Below are 24,576 nucleotides of genomic sequence, written 5' to 3'. Positions count from 1 at the left end.
GAGGCTTCTGTCATTCCTCCATGATGCTAGTAACAGGAAGCGGGCATGACCCAGATGACAAGCATTCTTAGTGATGGATGCCACCTTCTTGTAGATACCCTCGATGGTAGGGAAAGATGTGCTCATGATGGAGCTGGCTATGTCTACAACCCTCAGCAGCCTCTTGCAATCCTGTACATAATGTTGTGAAGAAGAAATTTGTTTTAGGCAACTTAGTTGTATGCATTGAATAGTGGCTGTGCATTTTACATAGACAAATTCATTTTTGTTACCTTCAAAGCACCACAAATATCAGAAATTTTACAGTGCACATCTCAACTTTATCATATTCTGTCTGGCTAGACTCCAACTGGACATCACAAATATGGATCTCAGAAATTTCACCCCTCCCCCTCTTCTCTCATTCTCCATTCCAGCTCCCCTCTCACCTCTTCTCTTCTCCTCACCTGCCATCATTTCCCTCTGTTACCCCTTCTCCTTCCCTTTCACCGAGGATCTATTGTCCTCTCCTATCAGATTCCTTTTTCATCAGCCCTTCACTTCTTCTTACAACAACCACCACCCCTCCCCCGCCCCCGCCCCCACCCATCCAACTTTGGCTGCACCAGATTTCATCAATCACCTTCCAAGATTGTACTCCTTCTCTTCTCCCACCTTTTCATTCTGGCTTGTTTCTCCTTCCTCTTCGCATGAAGGGGTCTCAGCCTGACAATCTATTCTTCATATAGATGCTGCCTGTCCTTCAGAGTTCCTCCAGGATCCTGTGTGCATTCCTCTATTCATGAAATTAACTCAAGTGACTGAGGACGAACGGGCAACTTGGTTAAAGAGTTGGACTCGTCCAGGAAAGTCTCCAAAGCTTCCTGCTTTGCCGTTTCACAGCCAGTTATCAGATGATTCTAAACAGACAGAACTTGCATTTGGATAACACCTATTTATACCATTGGGCCATACCACAATATTTTGTGAACAGCGACCTCTCTCTGAAGTGCAATGCTTGATATTCTGACCAAACATGACATGAATCTTTACAGCTTGATTCCTCAAGAGTCATAAGAACAGAAATAGGACCTGTAGCCCCAAATGGTCTATGCCAACCAATAAGTCCATCCAATCTAGTTCCATTTGGCACATATCCCTCTAAATCTTTCCTGTCCATATACCTGATAAAGGGAGTGACTGATCAGTTACCTTATTTGATGCTGATGATGACGGGTTATCAAACAGGGAATCGTTAACTTATTGTCTCCTACAAAACTGGCTGTTATTCATTGCCAATTCAATTTAAAATTTATTCAATATGTTTGCTGATTCACGCTTCACCAGCAACTCCTGTAAGCCCTCTGCATGGGTTAATTCCTTTTTTTACTACCTGTCTTAGACTTTGATTAGACTGACATCAACCTCATCTTCAACCTTAGCCACCAACTCCACTCCATCCCAGACCAATGTTTGAAGCAGACCCAGATTTTGTCAATCTTCAATGTTGTTTCAAATCACTCATCTCTTTCAAGGCTGATAATGTTTATATCTGTCTTAGTACCACCAAAAACTGTTAACATTTTTACCATGCTTTGTTAACCCATCTTAGTATTTTTCCAGTTTATCTCACTTAATCATATTTCATAGTTTGAGCTCATAATTATGGACTGTTCCACAATGCTCCATTCACTACTTGACTGTATTGTTTCCTTCTGCCTTCTGCATTCCTCATCTACATTACTATGCATCAGGACAAGATCTCAGTATTGAAATTCTCATTTTTGTTTTCAAATTAATTTCAATCTTTTTTAGATTTATTTAGACTTACAAGCCTCTGAGATTTCTCTGCTCCCCCAGTCTGCGTCTCTCACTTCTATCACTAACTATCCCAGGAATCCCCACAATTATCTCCATTTTACTGCCCCTTATTTCCTTATTGTTACCATGATCTGACTTCTTTTGGTTACTTTTTAGTCTTTCTTTATGTATATTTTTAATGAATTATGTTATATTTCCTTATTGTCCTGTAAGTTCTTGAAAGAACATGAATCTCAAGGTAGAATACAGTGACATATTTGTACTTTAATAATAAATTTACATTGAACTTTGTACTTTGAACCACCTTTACCATTCACCACATGTAGGCAGCATACAAAGGCTGACAGGGATTTCAATTTGCTTTTCTCCAATCTTCTGCAGATTTGTTTCAGATAGCATAGAAGATAGCTGGACACAAAAGCTTTTTAGTTTTAAAAATATTCTTTACTTACTCAAATTGTTTTCCACTGGTCACAACAGCAGAATGAAAAGAAGAACTGAGTGTGGTTTGGTGCCACTTCAGCCCTCTTCTGATTTGACAAGATAAAACGTGGTCAGGGGTTCCTTGCACTATTTCTGAGCTGCAGCATTTGGTTTAACTAGTATTTTTAGCTTAGCAAAATTTTTGCATTTTGCAGAGTTTAGGTTTAGCAGCATGAAAAAATGTGGTGCCATTTCCTGCCAGAAATACCTGATACAAGTAGCAATGATTCAGAAGCATGTCCCTTCTGAAGGGAAATTGCAATCAATTTTATTGATTCAACATTAATGACCAGCCATGTTTTAAGTAGGGTGTAGAACCAGATCCAGAACTGAAGGATTGAACCACTGTCATCCTGTGGAAAATCACAGTTTTCTTGCTTTTAACACACTCCTCTTCTCTATTTCCTTTCCTCAGGTTTGTGATTCCTTGTTTGAACTGCAGTATCCTCATACCATTTTACCCAGCTGGCAAGTTGAAGCAGGGTAATATTGGCAGTCCACCCCTCTTCCTTGACAACAATATTGGCGGCCATTTTTATTTTCTGCATGGTTTCACAACTTCACTTCTGATAAGGAGCCCAGAACCCTAAAACATTAATAGTTACTCTTTCCAAAGACGCTGTTTGATTTATTGAATGTTTCCACTTTTTTTCTACTTTTATTTCAGATTTCAAGCATCTGCAGATGTTTGATGTTCTTTCAACATCACTACTCACACTACAAAGCCCAGAAATCCGACATGACCTTCAATCATATTTTAAGAAGGGCTCTCTCTTTAACGATGTTTCCTGCACAGGAGTATGGGGATATAAATTTCTACATCAATTTATGGTTGTTATGTGTCTCCAGTCCTTCCTTGTCCCAGCTCCCTCAATTCTACCTTGGTGCATCTCTAGCATGTCTTGCTCAACTGTGTAACAAGTAAACTGCTGCCAACACACAGAAACTTCTAGAGAAAGTCAGCAAGTCAGGCAACATCTATGAAAGGAAGTGAAGAGCCAATGTTTTGTGCTGGGACACTTCATCAGAAATTATACAAAATACTGGAGGAACTCAGCAGGCCAGGCAGCATCTATGAAGTGGAATAAGCAGATAACATTTTGGGCTGAAACCGTTCATCAGAATGACGAAGCACTTTGGCCCAAAACATCAGCTGCTGATACCCCTCCATAGATGCTGCCTGACCTGTTGAGTTCCTCCAATATTTTGTGGGTGTAGTTCAAGATTTCCAGAATCGACTCACAATTCAGCAGGTTAGGCAGCAACTCTAGAGGGCAATGAAAATGGTGATATTATATGTCATTCATCCAGCAGCTTGTTTGTTCCTCCAGATTCCAGCAGCTACAGTCTCTTGTGTCTCCATTAAAATCAATGCCTCCAAATGACCTCATTGCAATCTCTGGAATTCCTTCACCTCTCCTCACTTCTTTATGATCCTTCTTCAAAACTCTGCAGACAGTCTCTTTGTTTGGGTTCAGATGGTTATCAGCTCTCTGTGATGTGCTGAAATGTCTACCAACTCGTAACTGTCCACTGAAGCAGATCGGCAAGCTTATCGTGAAATCACTAGTACTCTTATTTCCTTATCAGTTTTATGGGTGACTTGCCTTTCACTGTTCTTCAGGATGTGACTTTCAGTGGCAAGAATGGTATTAGTTGCTCGTGAGAAAGGGGTGTTGTTTACTTTCCTGAACAGCTGGAGTCCTTCTGCTGACAGTTCTCACAGTGGTAGTTGGGCAGTTCTACAATTTGGACCCAAGGCAAAGAAGGGGTAATAATATATTTCTAGATCTGGATGTGGCATGATTTAGTGGCGAACCTGCATTGATGGAGCTCCCAGATATCGGCTGCCCTTGTCTTTCTTGATAGTAGAGACTGTGGGTTTGGAAAGTGCTTTAGAAGTGCATTGTTTTATGTGGTCCACACAGAAGCCACTTAGCACTAGTGTGGAGGGACTGGATATTTAGATTGATTGATAAGTGTGTCAGCTGAATGGGCAGCTTTAATTTGTGTCTCAGAGCCATAGTGCCCTAGAAAACTACAGCACAAAAACAGGTCCTTTGGCTCATCTAGTCCATTCCAAACTATTATTCTGTCTAGTCCCATTGACCCGCCCCCTGACCTTAGTCCTCCAGACCCCTATTATCTATGTGCTTCTGCAAATTTCTCTTAAATGTTGAAACTGAACCCACATCTACCACTCACTCCATGCCCTGAATGAAGAAGTTCCTCCTCATGTTCCTCTTAACCATTTCTCTCACCATCGTGGCTGTACCAAAAAGGTTGAGGATTGCTTTTAATTTGTTTTGCAATCTTTAGGCGAAATCAGCCATCATCTTGCTGACCCACATTGATCTGCCATCTCCTCCACCATGTGTCTCGCGATCCTGATGCACCTTCTCCCAGTACCCTATGCTTCCATTAGGTGATGATCCTTATGCCTCCCAGATTCCAATTAGCCGAGCCTCACCCCGTCCCCAACTTCAATACCTTCAGACCTCTTTTTAAAATTGTGGAGCTAGCAAAGGAACAGACTTGCTTCTGACAATCCCTTTCATTCATGATATCAGGAATCTTATGTGTGATAAAATTTCTCTGCCTGCGCCCTTTGCAAAATCAGTTTAGTCTTCCACAAGGAGCTTCCACTCCCCTTTTGGAGGGTGTAAAATTTCTTAACCAGAAAGAATAAGAACAGGCTGAAACAATCAGTTTACCAGGAAAAAAAAATTAGCGTACAGATCTCGGGAAGGATATAGAATTTTTTAGTTTCCCATCACCATTCTATCTATAAAGTGCTGGGTAAAGAGGTGACAATGCCAAACAGGTGCAGAGCACTCTACTGAAGAAATTCACTCATAGGGGCAGGAATTGAAAGTATTTCTCAATCACATCAATCAACTACTCACAGTTCAATAAAAAGCATCACTTAGATCACTGCTTCCCTTCCAGCACTCTGCAATCTCCCCCCTCCCCATGACATAAACCCTCCACGCACATGAAGTCCCTTTTTACAGGGTGTCTCTAGAAACGGCTTATTAGCCCCCGGCTAACAGCCACTGGACTTAGCACCGAGAAAACCCACTTTTCTCCAGCTTCGTACCTCTAGGGTGCATACGGCTTTGATCCGGCCAAATCCGTGGGGTTGGAATGTCTTGCCCGCCCAAACCCCAGTTTTTGTGAATGCTGTGTGATTAACTGCCTTGCAATAGCCCGTCAGCATGAAATAACAGATCGCACATTCCATACAATTATAAAGTACAAATGTTAATGCTGAGAAGTGTGAGGTTCTACATTTTGGCAGGAATAATCCAAATAGAACATACAGAGTAAATGGTAGGGCATTGAGGAATGCAGAGAAACAGAGAGATCTAGGAATAACTGTGCATAGTTCCCTGAAAGTGGAGTCTCATGTAGATAGGGTGATGAAGAGGGCTTTTGGAACGCTGGTCTTTATAAATCAAAGCATTGAGTACAGAAGTTGGGATGTAATGCTAAAGTTGTACAAGGCATTGGTAAGGCCAAATTTGGAATATTGTGTGCAGTTCTGGTCACTGAATTATAGGAAAGATATCAATAAATTAGAGAGAGTGCAGAGACGATTTACTAGGATGTTACCTGGGTTTCAGCAATTAAGTTACAGAGAAAGGTTGAACAAGTTAGGTCTCTATTCATTGGAGCGTAGAAGGTTGAGGGGGGATTTGATCGAGGTATTTAAAATTTTGAGAGGGATAGATAGAGTTGACGTGAACAGGCTGTTTCCATTGAGAGTAGGGGAAATTCAAACTAGAGGACATGATTTGAGAGTTAGGGGGCAGAAGTTTAAGGGAAACACGAGGGGGTATTTCTTTTCTCAAAGAGTGATAGCTGTGTGGAATGAGCTTCCTGTAGAAGTAGTAGAGGCCAGTTCAGTTGTGTCATTTAAGGTAAAATTGGATAGGTATATGGACAGGAAAGGAGTGGAGGGTTATGGGCTGAGTGCGGGTAGGTGGGACTAGGTGAGATTAAGGGTTCGGCACGGACTAGGAGGGCCGAGATGGCCTGTTTCCGTGCTGTGATTGTTATATGGTTATATGGTTAACTTAACCAAAGAGTTAGTAAAGAAAGGAAAGGAAACAATAAAAAGGCCCATTATAATGAAACAGTCAAATGTGCACAGGTCGGAGCTCAGATCTGCCAAAAGCCATATTCACCGAGCCTCGGTAAATCTCCACACCTTAGCTTCATCGAACCGTGTTTTCCCATCGGATTCAATCCTATGACTGGATCTCTCCAGCATCTTCTGTCTTCATCCCCCCCGAACCAAAAGACAAAAGCCCACCACCAGTGTCAGTCACAAAGCCCTCCTCCCCAACCTCTCCCCATTCCACTCTCCTGATTGGATGATCTACATTTCAAAGCATCCCTTATCCCAACAGCAGCCCAAATGCTGCTGAAAGACCATTACATGAAATACCCTATATCATTAGCAGCAAAACCTTTACAGGGCGTTACACACACATCTGTGAGGGGGAAAAGATCCTAAATGAACACACACACAGATTTACAATGTATTGGGACTTGAGTAGGTATACAGAGAAGGTAGGTTACAGATCCCTGACAGGAACTGGCACATGGATGATATACTAGAGGGTTACTGTGTGCCTTACAAAGGGCAGCATGGTAATGTAGCAGTTAGCAAATCACTATTTCAGCGCCAGCAATCAGTGTTCAATTCCATTGCTCTCTGAAAGGAAATTGTACATTCTTACAATGACTGCATGGGTTTCCTCCAGGTGCTCTGGTTTCCTCCCACACTCCAAAGATGTATGAGTTACGGTTTGTAAGTCGTGGACATGTTATGTTGGTGGCGGGAGCACAGTAAAACTTGCAGGCTGTCCCCAGCACAGCTTCAGACTGTGTTGGTCACTGATGCAGACAATGCAGTCACTGTGTGTCTTGATGTTCGAAGTACAGGTACCAAATAAAGCTAGTCTTTCTTTACCTCTAACCAGTGAAACCTGATGCAAATTTCTACAAAAAATAATGAAGGTTTCAGAAAATATTAGAGTTCAGAAATCTAGGAAGTCAGTTTTTTCAATGGTCTCTTGTGATTGTGCTTTATTGCAGACTGAGAAAGGGGTTCCAGTGAAGAAGTTCTCATGCCTCATGGATCTGATGTTAAACTACCAGCAACCATACCAAGGACTGGTGACGCCATTGCAATATCCTGTGGAGAGAGAAACGGAGAAAGAGATCATAGATGATTTGTCAGGTGGCCCTTTTTTCAGCAATCACTAATGAATGAGCCCGGAAGAAGGTGGGAGGGTGGGGCTGAATGGAAAAAAACAGTTACGATTTGATGGGAGAGCAGACTTAATGGTCTGAGGGGCATAATTTCACTGCTGTGGTTTTGCGATCTTATGATTTGTTAACATGAGTGATGTAAGACCCCGGGAAGTGTTATTGAATGGAAAGACCTTGGAGTTCAAGTACATAGTTTCCTGAAAGTGGCAACGCTGGTAGATGGACTGGTGAAGTGGTGTATGGTATGGAATAAATACATGACATTTTTAGTAGATTAGTAGTGTGAATAGATGAATAATACAAATGCTGTTTTTTTCAGGAATTGCAGAGTGATGTGACTATGCATGTTGTTCCCAAGAGCTTTCTCACTCACATAGATCATGACCGCCGGAAATTATGCAAGTTTCCTTTCCCTTGCAGATGGTGAAGATGAGAAGCCAGCCTTACCCCCTCGCCCATTCAGTGCTTCCATCACCAGTGCTTCCGAGGCAGGGAACACCATAGTTCAACAACTGCAGGAACGTTTGCAGGAAGGATCTTTGAAAAGGTATTGCTCTTACAAAGTATTTTCAGCGTTGAGATTTGAAATAAAAACACTTCTGGCTTAACACAGAGAGGGAGTAGCTAAAGGGATAGTGTCTGTTAATGCATCCTGCTTTAAGCAAGCGGAGAAGTGATACTCCGGTAACAAAATAAATCAGTGTGAAAATTAAATTTGGGATCGCTAAAGTAATTTCATGATGCATTTATGGTCCATATTGCAATGAAGGTTTCCCAATTTGGATTAGAGTACATGTAAGCTAGCCAATAAGCAGTGAAGCTATTGTGAGACTTAAAGAAAGTCAACTAAAGAAAAACTAAAACTGTAAGAAAGTAACTAACATCTAAGTACAGAATATAGTTGATTGATAGATATAATAAATCTAATGCAGAAAGTTCTGGAAGAGACTAAGCTAGAGACATGGAAAGAAACTTGTCGACAATAAAAGTGAATCTGAAGATTATATAGTATTAATGAAAAAATATCCTACATGTTCAAGGAGGCTGACCCCGGATAATAACAGGTACTGCTAAAGTAAACATTAGCTTTACTTGTCAAATGCACATCAAAACATCAAAAGATAAAATGAAGTACATATTTGTTTCAACAACCAACACAGTCCAAGGATGTGCTGGGGGCAGCCTGCCAGCGTTGCCATCCTTCCAGCACCAACACATCATGTCCACAAGTTATCAATGCTTACGTCCTTGGAATGTGGGAGGAAACTGGAGCACCTAGTGGAAACCTACACAATCACAGAGAGAACGTACAAACTCTGTGCAAACACTGATTGGATTAGAACCCAGCCTGTTGGCGCTGTAAAGCTTTATGCTAATCACAGCCCTACTGTGCTGTCGCGGGCATCCCTGTCCATTTAATCCATAGATCTGTAGGTCTCAAAGTCGGCTCGATAGCCAATATCTTTTCCCAGGGTTTAATACTAGAGGGCATGCATTTAATGTGAGAGCAAGTAGGTTAAAAGAGAAGTTTCGTCTAGCGAAGCGGCCATTGTCAGAGCTTGAGAAGGAGAGGATTTGCGGGCTTTTTCAGTTTTTTTAAATGGCTAACCAATTGGGAGCGGAAGAGCTGAAGACAGTGGGTCAGCTAGTGCACTATAAAAGAAGTTTCATCTAGCGAAGTGCTGTCGTTGGAGTGGACTGAGTCAGAGTGGGACGGCTTTGGCTCAACAGACTTCGGCGTGAACAGGCAGAGGCGAGGGTAGGTTCCAGTAAGTTGTTGGTGTTGTTTTTTTATCTCATTCAATTTCCTTTTTAGCTAGTAAGTTTAGAGAGAATGCCAGGCAGGATGTTGGAATGCTTCTCTTGCAGGATGTGGGAAGTCAGGGAGACCTCTGGTCTCCCAACAATGACACCTGCAAGAAGTGCTTCCAGCTGCAGTTCCTAACAAACCACGTTAGGGAACTGGAGCAGGAGCTGGATGACCTCTGGATCATTCAGGAGAATGAGGAGTTTATAGATAGTAGTTTCAGGGAGGTAGCTACATCAAAAGAGCAGGGCACATGGTTACCGTCAGGCAAGGGAAGGGGAAAAGGCAGGCAGAGCAAGGTTCCCCTGTGGCCATTCCCCTCAACAACAAGTATACCGATTTGGATACTGTTGGGGGGATGACTTACCTGGGACAAGCTGTGGCAGCCGGATCTCTGGCACTGTGTCTGGTTCTGCAGTGCAGAAGGGTGGGTGGAAGAAGAGGAGAGCGGTAGTGATAGGGGACATGATAGTTAGAGATACAGACAGGAGGTTCTGTGGTCGTGACAGAGACTTCCGGATGGTTTGTTTCCTCCTGGGTACCAGGGTCAGGGATGTCTCTGATTGCATGCACACCATTCTGAAGTGAGAGGGTGAGCAGCCAGATGTCATGGTACACATCGGTACCAATGATGTAGGAAGAAAGAGTGAGGAGGACCTGAAGGTTAAGTATAGAGAGCTCGGTAGGAAGTTAAAAAGCAGAACTTCGAGGATAGTAATCTCAGGATTGCTACCTGTGCCACGTACCAGTGAGGGTAAGAGTAGGATGCTCTGGCAGATGAACACATGGCTGAGGAACTGGTGTAGAGGGCAGTGATTCAGATTTTTGGATCATTGGGACCTCTTCTGGGGCAGGTGGGACCTGTACAAGAGAGACGGGTTACACCTGAACTACAGGGGGACCAATATCTTTGCAGGGAGTTTTGCTAGTGCTATAGGGGAGGGTGTAAACTAGATTTGCTTAGGGGATGGGAACCAGAGTCCCAGAGCAGATAGTGGAGTGGGGTTGAAAATAAATTATGTTATAAGTTCGTGCAAAGTCAGAAATAGGAGGGTTGTGTGTGGCGATAATAATCTTCTGAGCTGTGTCTATTTCAAAGCGAGGAGTATTGTGGGGGAGGCAGACGAGCTGAGGGCGTGGATTGACACATGGAACTATGACATTATAGCCATTAGTGAAACTTGGCTACAGGAGGGGCAGGACTGGCAGCTTAATGCTCCAGGGTTCTGATGTTTCAGACGTGATAGAGGCAGAGGAATGAAGGGTGGTGGTGTGGCATTGCTAGTCAGGGAAAATTTTACAACAGTGCTCAGGCAGGACAGATTAGAAGGCTTGTCTACCGAGGCCATATGGGTGGAGCTGAGATATAGGAAAGGTATGACCACATTAATGGGGTTGTATTATCGACCACCAAATAGTCAGTGTGAATTGGAGGAGCAAATCTGCAGAAAGATAGCAGACAACTGCAGGAAACATAAAGCTGTGATAGTAGGGGATTTTAATTTTCCACATATTGATTGGGACTCCCATAATGTTAAAGGTCTAGACAGGTTAGAGTTTGTAAAATGTGTTCAGGAAAGTTTTCTAAATCAATATATAAAGGTACCAACTAGAGAGGATGCAATATTAGATCTCCTATTAGGAAACGATTAGGACAAGTGATGGAAGTGTGTGTAGGGGAACACTTTGGGTCTAGTGAACATAACTCCATTAGTTTTAACTTGGTCATGGATAAAGGTGACCAATCTGGTCCTCCAGTTGAGGTACTAACCTGGAGAAAGCCAAATTTGAAGAAATGAGAGAGGATCTAAAAAGTGTGGATTGGGACAGGTTGTTCTCTGGCAAGGATGTCGTTGGTAAGTGGGAGGCCTTCAAAGGAGAAATTTTGAGAGTGCAGAGTTTGTATGTCCCTGTCAGGATTAAAGGCAAAGTGAATAAGAATAAGGAACCTTGGTTTTCGAGAGATATTCAAAATCTGGTAAAGAAGAAGAGAGAGATGTATGACAGGTATAGGCAACAAGGAGCAAATAAGGTGCTTGAGGAGTATAAAAAGTACAAGAAATACTTAAGAAAGAAATCAGGAGGGCTAAAAGAAGACATGAGGTTGCTTTGGCAGTCAGGGTGAAGGATAATCCAAAGAGCATCTACAGGTATATTAAGAGCAAAAGGACAGTAAGGGATAAAATTGGTCCTCTTGAAGATCAGAGTGGTCGGCTAAGTATGGAACCAAAAGAAATTGGGGTGATCTTAAATAGATTTTTTGCATCTGAATTTACTAAGGAAACTGGCAAGCAGTCTGTGGAAATAAGGCAAACAAGTAGTGAGGACATGGAACCTATACAAATTAAAAAGGAGGACGTGCTTGCTGTCTTGAAGCAAATCAGAGTAGGTAAATCCCCAGGACTTAACAGAGTATTCCCTCGGACCTTGAAGGAGATTAGTGTTGAAATTGCAGGGACCCTGGCAGATATATTTAAAATGTCGATATCCACCGGTGAGGTGCCTGAGAATTGGAGGATAGCTCATGTTGTTCCGTTGTTTAAAAAGTCTCTAAAAGTAATCCAGGAAATTATAGGCTGGTAAGTTTGATGGCAGTAGTAGGTAAATTATTGGAAGGAGTACTAAGAGATAGGATCTACAAGAACTTGAATAGACAGGGACTTATTAGGGAGAGTCAACATGGCTTTGTGCGTGGTAGGTCATGTTTAACCAATCTATTAGAGCTTTTTGTAAGTGGATGAAAGGAAGTTACCAGGTAAGTGGATGAAGGGAAGGCAGTGGATGTTGTCTGCATGGACTTCAGTAAGGTCTTTGACAAGGTCCCACATGAGAGGTTAGTTAGGAAGATTCAGTCGCTAGGTATACACAGTGAGGTAGTAAACTGGATTAGACATTGGTTCAATGGGAGAAGCCAGAGAGTGGTAGTGGAGGATTGCTTCTCTGAGTGGCGGCCTGTGACTAGTGGTGTGCCACAGTGCTGGGTCCATTGTTATTTGTCATCTATATCAATCTGGATGATAATGTGGTAAACTGGATCAGCAAATATGCTGATGATACAAAGATTGGAGGTGTAGTGGACAGTGGGGAAGATTTTCAAAGCTTGCAGAGGGACTTGGACCAGCTGGAAAAATGGGCTGAAAAATGGCAGATGGAGTTTAATACAGACAATTGTGAGGTATTGCACTTTGGAAGGAAAAACCAAGGTAGAACATACAAGGTAAATGGTAAGGCACTGTGGAGTGCAGTAGAACAGAGGGATCTAGGAATACAGATACAAAATTCCCTAAAAGTGGCGTCACAGGTAGATAGGGTGCATTGGCCTTTATAAATCAAAGCATTGAGTACAAGAGTTGGAATGTTATGGTGAGGTTGGATAAGGCATTGGTGAGGCCGAATTTGGAGTATTGTGTTCAGTTTTGGTCACCGAATTACAGGAAGGATATTAATAAGGTTGAAAGAGTGCAGAGAAGGTTTACAAGGATGTTGCTGGGACTTGAGAAACTGAGTTATAGAGAAAAATTGAATAGGTTAGGACTTTATTCCCTGGGGCGTAGAAGAATGAGGGGAGATTTGATAGAGGTGTATAAAATTATGATGGGTATAGATAGAGTGAATGTAAGCAGGCTTTTTCCACTGAGGCTAGGAGAATAAAAAAACCAGAGGACATGGGTTAAGGATAAAAAGGGAAAAGTTTAAAGGGAACATTAAGGGGAGCTTCTTCACACAGAAAGTGGTGCGAGTGTGGAATGAGCTGCCAGTTGAAGTGGTGAATGCTGGCTTACTTTTAACTTTTAAGAAAATCTTGGACAAGTACATGAATGAGAGGGGTATGGAGGGATATGATCTAGATGCAGATCAGTGCAACTAGGCAGAAAAATGGTTCGGCACAGCCAAGAAGGGTCAAAAGGCCTGTTTCTGTGCTGTAATGCTGTGGTTCTATGTTCTAAAAGGAGACATGAGGGGCAATTTTTTTTTACACAGAGAGTGGTGGATGCCCAGTATGTGCTGCCTGGGGTGCTGGTGGAGGCAAATATGACAGAGGCATTTGGAAGAGCTCTTAGATAGCACAGGAATGCACAGGAAATGAAATGATTAGTTCAGTTGGTCATTTGATTACTAATTTAATCAATTCAGCACAATATTGTGGGATGATAAGCCTGTTCCTGTGCAGTACTATGGTTTTGTCCCTAAGTCAGAAAATGCACAAAGATTATGTGATATGCTAAACCCATACTTCCACAGTACTAGAAGGAATAGCAACAAAAGCACAGGTGAATGATAAGAAAGAAAAATTACTAATTATCAGTAGAGAGGAATTGCAATCCATAGGATCAAACGTTTACTCATCCAACATGTCAGAGTTTTGAATTCATTGATATTATCTAAGCTCTTTCATACATAAGACTGTCCATAACTGAGGTATTCATGGCCCATGGATGGTCTGTACAATTATAATTAGTAAATGTGAATTTTGAAATCTGGAAGGAGAGATAAGGGAGTTGTGAAAGTGGTTATGAATATTCAATTCCTGCTGTATTCATGCAGACAGGTAACGAGGAGAAGTAATGATAAATAAAAGATAAACATCAAATAGGCTAATTGAGGACTAATTATTAGGAAATGATAGCATATATCTAAGGATCATGAGAAGAATGGGAAAATATATTTCAAAAACTACCGTTTAAATTCTTGCATCCTGCTGAGTGTGAACGTGGGCTGAAGCAGGTGTTCATAACCTGGGGTTCACGAACCCTTCATTAATGGTATTGGACCATGGCATAAAAAAGGTTGGGAACCCCTGGGCTGAAGAGTGACTTATTTCATCCTGGTCTTATAATGGATGTGCAGTGCTAATGTAGTTAGTTGTGGGCGATTAGTTTAGCAAATGTTGTAAGGAAAAACATGAAATCTTCAAATTAAGATGTAATCAGTAGTTATCAGGATTTTCCGAAGGGAAGATTATGATGGCCAAACCTTGAAGAAATAAGTAATAATCATGGTAAATAGAGGAAGAGCAATGAGTGTCAGAGATAATGGAAACCCATTGACAAAGCACCAGACATACATAAACTAATGGAGAAAACTATCAGTGTGGAATTGGACTCCATGATTATACAGGAAGTCATGGAGTATATCATGCCTGTTGTGGAACCATTGTCCAGATTAATGCCATTTACCAGCACTTACTGTGAATTTAAAAGGACCTGGCAGAGGCAGATATATTAGGGGCATTTAAGAAACTTTTAGAATGGCACATCAATGTAGAAAAATGGAGAGTTAAGTAAAAGGGAATAGTTAGATTGATCTTGGAGTGGATTAAAAGGTCAGCACAACATCATGCACCAAAGGACCTGTATTCTACTGTAATGTTTTATGTTCTAAGACATCCAACTGCTGATGATGGTTCTGCCTCTACCACATTTCACTCTTGTGGACGAGAAAAATAACCTTGTCTTCCCTCTACTCATTCTACTACTACCTATGGTTTTAGATCTTTCCTATTTATTCTAGCCTTTTCAAAATGTTATCACACTTTCCCCAGTATCTCTTATTTCAAAATAAACAGCATTAGCTTAACAAATCCTTCTTCAGAGCTAAATATTTCTCGTCCTGGCAACACTAGTAAGTCTGCTTTGCACCACACATCTTTCCTGTTATGTGGCAACCAAAACTATATGCATTTTCAAACTGTGGTCTAAATACTGTACACTGCTATGATATTATCTTCCTGTTTTAAACCATAAACCTCACCTAACAGTTGCCTTTTAACTGCTTAATCAATTTGTCTTACAGTGATATACAGTGCTTGCAAAAGTCTTAGGCACATGTTAAAATATTCTGTAAAGCAAAGTTGCTTTCAAAATAATGAAATGAGAAGTTTCTAAATATCAAAAAATTACTATAACAGCAGTAAACAATAAAAAAATAGTTAGTGTGACCTCCCTTTGCTTTTAAAACTGCATCAATTATTTAAGTCATACTGCCATGCAGTTTATAAGAAAATCAGTTGGTAGGTGTTCCAAGCATCTGGGAGAACTTGCCACAGTTCTTCTGCAGACACTGGCTGTCTTGCTTGTTTTTGTCTCTCCAGGAAATCCCAGACAGCCTCATTGATGTTGAGATCAGGTCTTTGTCGAGGATGTACCATTTGAAACCATATTAACAAATCTGGTGTCCCTAAGACTTTTGTACAGTACTGTACAGCAAGGTCCCTCTCACTATCTTCCCATGTACACCTTGTGCTCCTTTCCAATGTATCAGCTCTCACTCTTCCCTTTGCAACATGTATTGTTTTGTCTAACTGGCCAATTCAGTAGTTTCCTCCTGCAGGCAAACATGCAACCAGTAGAATTGCTTGTGGTCTGTGTGGGGTTTGCAACTTCTTCCTGTCACCACTTGGATTTCCTCCCACATCAGAAGATGCATGGGTTGGTATGTTAATTCGCCACTACTATTTATACTATTTGTGTACATGGGTGGTAGAGTCTGGGCAGAATCAAATGGAATTAGTATGGGATTATTGGAAATTTAATTTTAAAAAATCAGTAAAAAATCATATGAGGTAGGTTAATTGGTCATTGGATCAGAGTAACACACTCAAAATGCTGGAGGATCTCAGCAGGCCAGGCAGCATCTATGGAAAAAAAGTACAGTCAACGTTTTGGGCCGAAACCCTTCGGCAGGACTAGAGAGAAAAGGCTGAGGAGTTTTGGCCAGAAACATTGACTGTACTTTTTTCCATAGATGCTGCCCAGCCTGCTGAGCTCCTCTAGCATTTTGTGCGTGTTACTCGAATTTCCAGCAACTGCAGATTTTGTCTTGTTTGTTCCTCGATTAAGATAGGGTTAATCGGGGTTGTGGAGTTGCTGAGGGAGCAAGGCTTAAAGGGCCTGAAAGGTTTGCTCTGTGAAGAATCACTAAATAAACAAAATAAAATAAATAAATAAAATTTGGTGCATGATAGTCAATGAAGATTCAGTGGTCTAGAGTTCCTTTTTCTATGACATATGACTGAATGATTTTATGAAGGATTTCCTTTTTATCCTGTTTACTACGACACTAATTTCTGAATCACTGGAAACTTCTTTATCATGTCACACATAATTTAAACTTAATTCATGAATCTATGCTGTAAATCTATATTGACTATGCTGTAAATAATCAACAACCAGGTCTGAGGTAAATCTATTGGAATCAAGCTCAAGTATAAGTGTTCACATTTATCCTTTGCATTCTGCTGCAGAGCCAATTTTTAATTCCATTTGTTATTTAGACCTCATGAGTTTTCAGCATTTTAATTTGTCTGCCATTTAGGATCTTGTCAACAATATTGCTAGAATCCATCAAGTATTCTGTCCCCATATAGGGTCCATTTTCATTACCTCGTAAAGTATCCTTGTTGAATGTCCTTGATTGATCTGCCCCTTCCATGGTTAAGATTTTTTACTGTCCTAGTAATTTTGCATAAGCTAAGGAACGAACAGGAAGGGATATAACTCTAGGGAAAAGCGTAGAAGCAGGATACAGAAAGACTAGATGGATTTGAAGGTAAGGATGTTTTTTTAGGGGGAAGTTCGTACTCTGGGAAATGGCATGCAAGTTGTTCAGCAAACAGTGTTATGGTTTCTGATACTCGCTCAACATTGTGGAGGAGAAATTAACAGAAACATACAAGAGGAATCAAATCTATAAGGATAATGATTTTCACAGCAAAGTTGCAGAGTTAAGTAAATAGAAGTGTGCCATTATCCTGTATGTTGTTGGACATTCAATATATTTAGTAAATTGAAGACTATCTGAATTGAAGTCATTGGATCTACTGTAAATGTTGGAAGCAAATTGCAATACACACATACGAAACATCTGTGGAGGAAGAACATGAAGTTTGAAGTTCATTCTGTGGTAGAGAAGAAATTGCATGTTTTAAACAGTTTGTTTAAGCTGATAAACATTTGGGGGATAAAAACCTGATCTAAGAGCAAGGGAGGACAGATATGGAGTGAAAGGAAAATGTGGTGTTGTGCTTTAATCTTTCTGCAGTATGTGGGTGTTTTGACTCCTTGAAAAATAAAATAAATTAAAGCAAAAAACATTCATGTCTTCCCTCACCTCCACTCAGAGCCCCAAACAGTCCTTCTAGGTGAGGCAACTCTTCACCTGAGAACCTGTTGGGGTCATCTACTGGATCTGGTCCTCCCAGAGCAGCCTCTTTCACTATGGTGAGACCCGATGTAGAACGAGAGACTGCTTTGTTGAGCACCTCTGCTCCATCCACAGAAAGCAGGATTTCCCAGTAGCCAACCATATTAATTTCTATGCTCACTTCTATTCTGACATGTCAGTCCCTGGCCTCTCTTCTGCCATGATGAGGCCATTTTCAGGTTGGAGGAACAACACTTCACGTTCTGTCAAGGTAGCCTCCAATCTTTCAACATGAATATTGATTTCTCCAACCTCCAGTAGTTTCCCCCCCTCCCCATTTCCTCTTCTTCAATTACCCACTCTGGACTCCTACCCCTTCTCCACACCTGCCCATCACCTTCCACTGGTACCTCTTGTCCTACCCTTTCTCCTATGGTTCACTGTCTTCTCAGATCAGATTCATTCTTCTCCAGCCCGTTATCTTTTCCACCTATCTTCTCCCAGCTTCTAACTTCATGCCCCTCTGCCACCCACCTGGCTTCATCTATCACCTTCTAGTTTTTCGTCCTTCCCCTCCACCCACCTTCTTATTCTGGCATCTTCATCCTTTCTTCCCAGTACACATGAAGGGTCTCGACTCAAAATGTTGACTGTTTATTCATTTCCATAGACGTTGCCTGGCCTGTTGAGTTGCTCCAACATTTTGCGTGTGTTGCTCTTGATTTCCAGTATCTGCAGAATCTCTTGTGTTTAAAAGAAATGATGCCTTGATCCATTTGCATTCAGTAGCCACTTTATTAGGTCCCATCTGTGCCTAATGAAGTGGCCACTGAATGTATGTTCCTGATCTTCTGCTGCTGTAGCCCATCCACTTCAAGGTTCGAAGTGTTGTGCATTCAGAGATGCTCTTCTGCACACCTTTGCTATAGTGCGTGGCTATCTAAGTTCTTGTTGCCTTCCTGTCAGTTTGAACCAATCCCAATCTAGCCATTCTCCTCTGACTTCCCTTGTTAAAGATATTTTCACTCACAGAACTGCCAGTCACTGAATTTTTTTCATCTTGTTTTTTTTTTCCACTGTTCTCTGTAAGTTCTAGAGACTGTTGTGAATATCCCAGGAGATCAGCAGTTTCTGTGATATTCAAATTACCCTGTCTAATACCAAGAATCACCCCAAAGTCAAAGTCACTTTGACTACATTTATTTCCCATTCTGATATTTAGTCTGAACAACAACTGAATCTCTTGACCATGCCTGCATGTTTTTATGCATTGATTTCCTGCCACATAAGATTAGATATTTGCATTAATGAGCAGGTGTAGAGATGTTCCTGATAAAGTGGCCAATGAGTGTACATAATTGAAGTGACATAAATTTCTGCCTGCACTGAATAATTGTTGGAGCATTGAACATCTTAATCCCCACTGATCACAATTGCTTGAATATCTTTTGCTGTTCGAATTGTGGAAATATTGAAAGTGTTTTATTAGCTAATCAGAGCTTTGAAGGGCATGTTTTCCTTTCTTTTGCATTCTGTAGACTATGCATTTATATAATTCCCTTGTGCACTGTCTGTTTAGTGATCATGCTGCTCTGGTGAATGACTACTTGAAGACCAATCTTCAGAAGGATCTTGATGCCGTTAGTTCAGGTGCCACAACCCTGTCGCATCTCAACAAGAGCCTAGTGAGGTTCTGCAAAGACCTAGACAGGTACAGTGTGGCAGGAAGCCACAGATCCTGCATTATTAATGAAGTGAAATACAATGAAATGGAATTCCACTGATTTGATGGGATATGCACTTTTTTTTAAAAAAAGGTCTAAATCTTTAAATGTCCTGAAATCCTTGTTAAAGATCCTTGATTCTGTGTTCCTGAAAAAAAGGACATAAAATGCTGGAAAGTATCAACTGGTCCAAGGAGAAAATATAGATTGATTATTTGGATGTAGATCATTGACCAGAATGTAGGTCTTGCAAAGAGTCATTAGTGAAATGTTGGCTTCATTTCCTTTCAAATGCTGATTTGCCTTTATGTTATATTCATTTTTGGGATGTTGGCATTACTGACCATTCCTTCAGCCATGGGTGGTGAATATGTGGAATTTCTTGCCACAGAGGGCTGTGGAGGCCATGTCACTGGGTGTATCTAAGGCAGAGAATGATACGTTCTTGATTGGTAAGGGAGTTAAGAGTTACAGGGAGAAGCAGGAGAATAGGGCTGAAAGAAAAATCAGCCATGATTGCATGCTAGAGCAGGCAATGGGCCAAGTGGCCTAAATGTGCACCTATTTCACATAGCAAGACCAGATTTTATTGGCTATCCCTTATTTTTCTTTAACTCAATGGATTTTAGATCCAAGTTAGAGAGTGACTTGGTGGGTATATGTTCAGTATAAGATTGGATTGGATAAAGTCAGCAAATTGCCATCTCTAAAGGATGGTAGCACTGCTGTCTATTTCCAGCAGTCTATGCCCTATGTATTTCTTGAGTTTTGTGCTCAGCATATCCAATCAATCAGCACCAGAACTTTTGATACAAGTTCTATACAGGAAATGCTGTGAGTTCAGGCTGAACCTGTGAAGAAAGAAACAGAATTAATGCTTCTAGCTCAGAGTTTCCCAACCTGGGGTCCACAAAACTCCTTGGTTAATGGTAGTGGTCTGTGGTATAAAAAGGTTGGAAACTCCTGTTAGTTGATGATCCTTCTTTTATCAGATCCTTAGGGATTCCTATCCCATTGATAAAGACAAGACTAATCATTCTGCCTGCCTGTTTACAAACGGGCATCACTAATTAAATACAAGAAACCATTTGTGATTGTTGTTATTCTCCCTCATTGAGAGTATTTCTATCCTAAGATAAACAAACTTGGCTAAGTTTACTTTTAATCTAAAATCCAGCACCTGCTTTGCAGCTAGTCTACAATTATTCAAGTGAATTGTCTTGAATTGGACCCACTGTCCAAGAAATTAATCTATGGTCCCTTTCTGCCTAGATTTCTGTGAGCACAATGTAATCAATCTCACTGATTCTCATACTTTCAAGTCAAATGTTATGGTAAAATAAGCTTCAGAGATAAACAGCTTAGTGTACAGGACCCTCCCAGAAAATCTTCAGTGGGAAGTAAAATTGGGGAAGACACTTTTGCTTGTGTCAGAATCTGGGAGGCATTTTCACAATTAGGAATATAATGTGTGTAGGCCTCTGTTAGTCTCAGTAGACCATGGATTTGCACCTTGGAAAGTTTCCAGGGCACAAGCCTGGGCAAGGATTTTTTTATGGGAGACCGGCAGTTGCCCAAGCTGCAAGTCTTCCCACTCCACGCCACCGATGTTGTCCAAGTGAAGGGCATTAGGACCCATACAGCTTGGCACTGGTGTCGTCGCAGAGCAGTGTGTGGTTAAGTGCCTTGCTCAAGGACACACATGCAAGCCTCAGCCAAGTCTCGAACTAATGACCTTCAGATAACTAGATGAACGCCTTACCTACTTGGCCATGCGCCAGGAATATAATAAAGCTAATTGGAATGAAGAAAGCAAATAAAACATTAAACAAAATCTAGAAAGAAAATTAAAGAGCTATAAATTAATAAGAAACATTAAACTGAAGTAAAATTTTGTTGAAAAATCACTTGGTATTTCCACACATGTTAGTCGAGAATTCTCATAGAAACGCAGCCAGTGTCTATTCCTGGGGCAACAATGGCTAATATGAGAGGATATCTTTCATGGTGATTGCAAAAAATATAGGGGGCTGCCTGAGGTAGGTTTTTTACACACTGAGTGGCAAGTGCATGAAATGCACTACCAATAGTGGCAGTAGAGACAGATATGGTAGGGACTTTTAAGAGATTCTTACAAATCTTAGATGAAAGAAAAATGAAGAGATATGTGGAAAGCAGAGGTTAGATTGATCTTGGAGTAGGTTAAAAGGCTGCACAACATTGTGGGCCGAAGGGCCTGTACTGTTCTTTGTTCTATGTTCTAATGAATGTTGTCTCAAGTCATAGGGCAGGACTAAAGTGGTAAACCAAGGATTGGGCTGCAGGCTGGAGTCCATTGAGTTCCAGTGATGGAGCAAGGTATCCAATGTATTGTATCCACCTCTCGGTATGTCCCAGAGTGGTAGAAGAGCCACATAAATATGAGATTTATTGGGTGAATAGCTGTATTTCTTTTCAGAAATGATTGCCCATGTCACATTAATGATTCCATTTTAAATTTATGCAGGAAGCATTTGGAATTAGGGAACCATTTTGCAGTCTAATCGATTATTTTTAATATGATCAAAAAGTTATTTTCCTTTTGAGGATTTCAGGGCCTAAGGCTAATACATTTATGTTAGAACAGCAAAATTTGATTTCAGAAGTAACTCTGCCTTTTGCCAATATCTAACTTCACCAGTTCATTTCTTTGCTGCTGTCAACAGGGAAATGGACCTTGTGTCCAACAACCTTGATATGTTAGTGCACGTGTTCAATGTCAATACTCCAAGCAACACACCCAAAAAAGAGGTAAGATATTAATCCCATTCAAACTCATGTTCAGATTCAGATTTTTGATCACACGTACATGAAACAAACATTTAAGGATGTGCAGAGGGCAGCCTGAAGGTGTTAGCGCACATTTTGGAGTCAACATAACATGGCCACAATGTTCAATAATATCGTACAAGCCAGAATAGGCTGTGGTTTATACATACTACTTCAATCCATGTGGTGTGTTCAGACAAAGGAATTTACACAGCTTCTACAATGTCCTAGATCACTTTATTCCTTGAGGCAGCAACTCAAGTGACATTTAGGGCTATTGGTGCTGAAATTCTTCCATGTGACTACTTAATGTGTAAAACCAGATACTGAGATTATCCAAAATCCTTCGAATCAGGAAGATAGAAACCCTTATTTTGGTTGAAATGGAGTGGGTTTGGTGATGTTTGAGTTAGTTTTGCTGGTATTTTACCATTTTAGGTTCTACTCGTGGGAAGATTTCTCACTGAGCATCTTCCGAGAATCCCCCACTGCATCATATTGAGATGGACTTTGCAAGCTCACCTGGGAAGCCACAGTTACTGGGAACTGAATGAGCCTCCTGTGAATTCCACCAAAGGTCCAGTCAACGACTTGATTTCTTTGGAGATAAGGGATCACTTGCTGTATTTTGAGTGCTGCAAATCGATTATGTCATGTTAGGCCGACATAATGTGAAGTCAGTGTAAATGGGCACACAATCTTCTTAGAGCCGCTCTACAGGGACTTAATTAGAAATGATATTGACCCTCTATATTCTTGCCGATTTGCAAAGAGAAAAGGGGATCTGCGTAGATTCGATTCACATGTCTAGGAATTGAGGACAAATACAAGCATTTAACCATTATATACGGACAGCAATGTCTGTCTGTTTTACTCTGCTTCTGAAATTTGCATCCATTGAAGTTATGGACATGGATTGAACGGACGTTTTGGAAGTAGAGCAGAATGCACAAACAGAAGAGATTCTGTGGATGCTGGAAATCCAGAGTAACACACACAAAATGCTGGGGAACTCAGCAGGTCAGGCAGCATCTATGGAGGGGAATAAACAGTTGACATTTTGGGCTGAGACCCTTCATTAGGACCATCAAGAATACAGTGGTTCTTCTATTTAATGTTCTAATCCTGATTAGCAGAAATAAACAAATAGACAATGGAAGGTATTTTCATGCCAGGTGTCTCCAGAGCTGATCAAATTAAAACTATGCTGTCTAGAAGATAAAATAGAAAGCAAGGACATAGGATAAGTGTTGGATATCGCCAATGCTCATCCCTAATGGTCAGCTGAAGCATTAAGTCAAACTGAAAGTTTAATATTGGTTTATTATGCACCAAGGTGCAGTAAAAAGATCAAATCATTTCACAGCATTGAGGCAGAACAGGGTAAACCAATAACAATGCAGAATAAAATGTAAAAACTACAAAACAAGTTCAATGCAGGTAAATAATAAAATGTAAGATTATAACAAGGTAGATCGTGAGGTCAGGAGTCCATCTTATCATACAAGAGCTTTGTTCAAGTGTATGATAGCAGCAGGACTGAAGCTGTCCTTGAGCCTGGTGATATTTGTTTTCAGAGTTGTGCATCTTCTGCCTGATGGAAAAAGGGAAAAGAAAGAGAGCCCAGCGTGGCAGGGTCTTTGATTATGCTGGCGTCAGTGAGAAGTACAGGCCGCAGGGAGGCTGGTTTCCATGGCGAGCTGAGATGTGTCTGCAACTTGTGCAGTTTTGTGAAGAGCAGTTACCATACCAAACATCCAAATAGAATGTTTTCTTTGGTGCGTCGTTAAAACCTGTAAAAGTTTTGGCTTCCTAAGAAAGTAGAGCCATTGGTGAACTTTCTTGCCCATGACATTAACATGGTTGGACCAGGATAGGCTGGTGCTGATATTCATGCCTGGGAACTTTCATCCCGCTCAACCTCAACACTTCTGACATAGTCAGGAGCAAATACATCAGCACCGTTTCCTGAAGTCAATGACCAGGGGTTTTGTATTATTGACACTGAGGGAAAAGCTTTTATGATGAAACCATATCCCTCAGCTCTCTATCTCCAACAGTGGCATCGTGGTTAGCCCAACCCTATTACAGCTCAGGGGAGTTCAGAGTTGAATTCCAGTGACCAAAGATGTACCAGTTAGTAGGTTAAATTGGTCAGTAAATTCTCACACGATTAGGTTAGGGTTAAATTTGGGGGGTTGCTGGTGACATGGCTCAAAGAGTCAGAAAAGCTATTCCAAGCTATATCTCCAAATAAATAAAAATAAATCTCCTTCCTGTACAATAACTCATCGTTATTTGAGCTATGACTCACTAGGTAAGGCTCTAATGAGTAATTATGGTACAGTCTGTAACTTGACTGAAACCTAGGACAAGTTTTGGGAGTTTATCTTTGTTTCTGTCTTTAGCTGAAGAGCAGCAGTGGATCATTGAAATTTTCATAATAATTTGGTTTTGCTAACCATCATATGACCATAGTACTGCATATAGTTCACTTTACTACAAGAAGAGAAACTTTGTAAATCAATA

The 24,576-nt window shown here is 41.0% G+C and overlaps 1 protein-coding gene across 1 annotated transcript in view; it reads left to right on the top strand.

The window, feature by feature from the left end:
• LOC132397967 (phosphatidylinositol 3,4,5-trisphosphate 5-phosphatase 2-like) overlaps positions 1-24,576 on the top strand; it is a 170,698-nt gene that overhangs the window by 67,369 nt on the left and 78,753 nt on the right. The window contains exons 4-7 of the mRNA XM_059976816.1: positions 7,390-7,534; positions 7,987-8,113; positions 19,095-19,226; positions 21,945-22,029. Of these exons, the coding sequence (XP_059832799.1) occupies positions 7,390-7,534; positions 7,987-8,113; positions 19,095-19,226; positions 21,945-22,029 (489 nt within the window). The remainder of the gene's footprint in view (positions 1-7,389; positions 7,535-7,986; positions 8,114-19,094; positions 19,227-21,944; positions 22,030-24,576) is intronic.

This window comes from Hypanus sabinus, chromosome 8, assembly GCF_030144855.1.
Source record: "Hypanus sabinus isolate sHypSab1 chromosome 8, sHypSab1.hap1, whole genome shotgun sequence".
Lineage (NCBI taxonomy): Eukaryota > Metazoa > Chordata > Chondrichthyes > Myliobatiformes > Dasyatidae > Hypanus > Hypanus sabinus.
The sequence above is the reverse complement of the archived record's forward strand: the minus strand, read 5'-3'. Positions and strand labels throughout refer to the sequence as shown.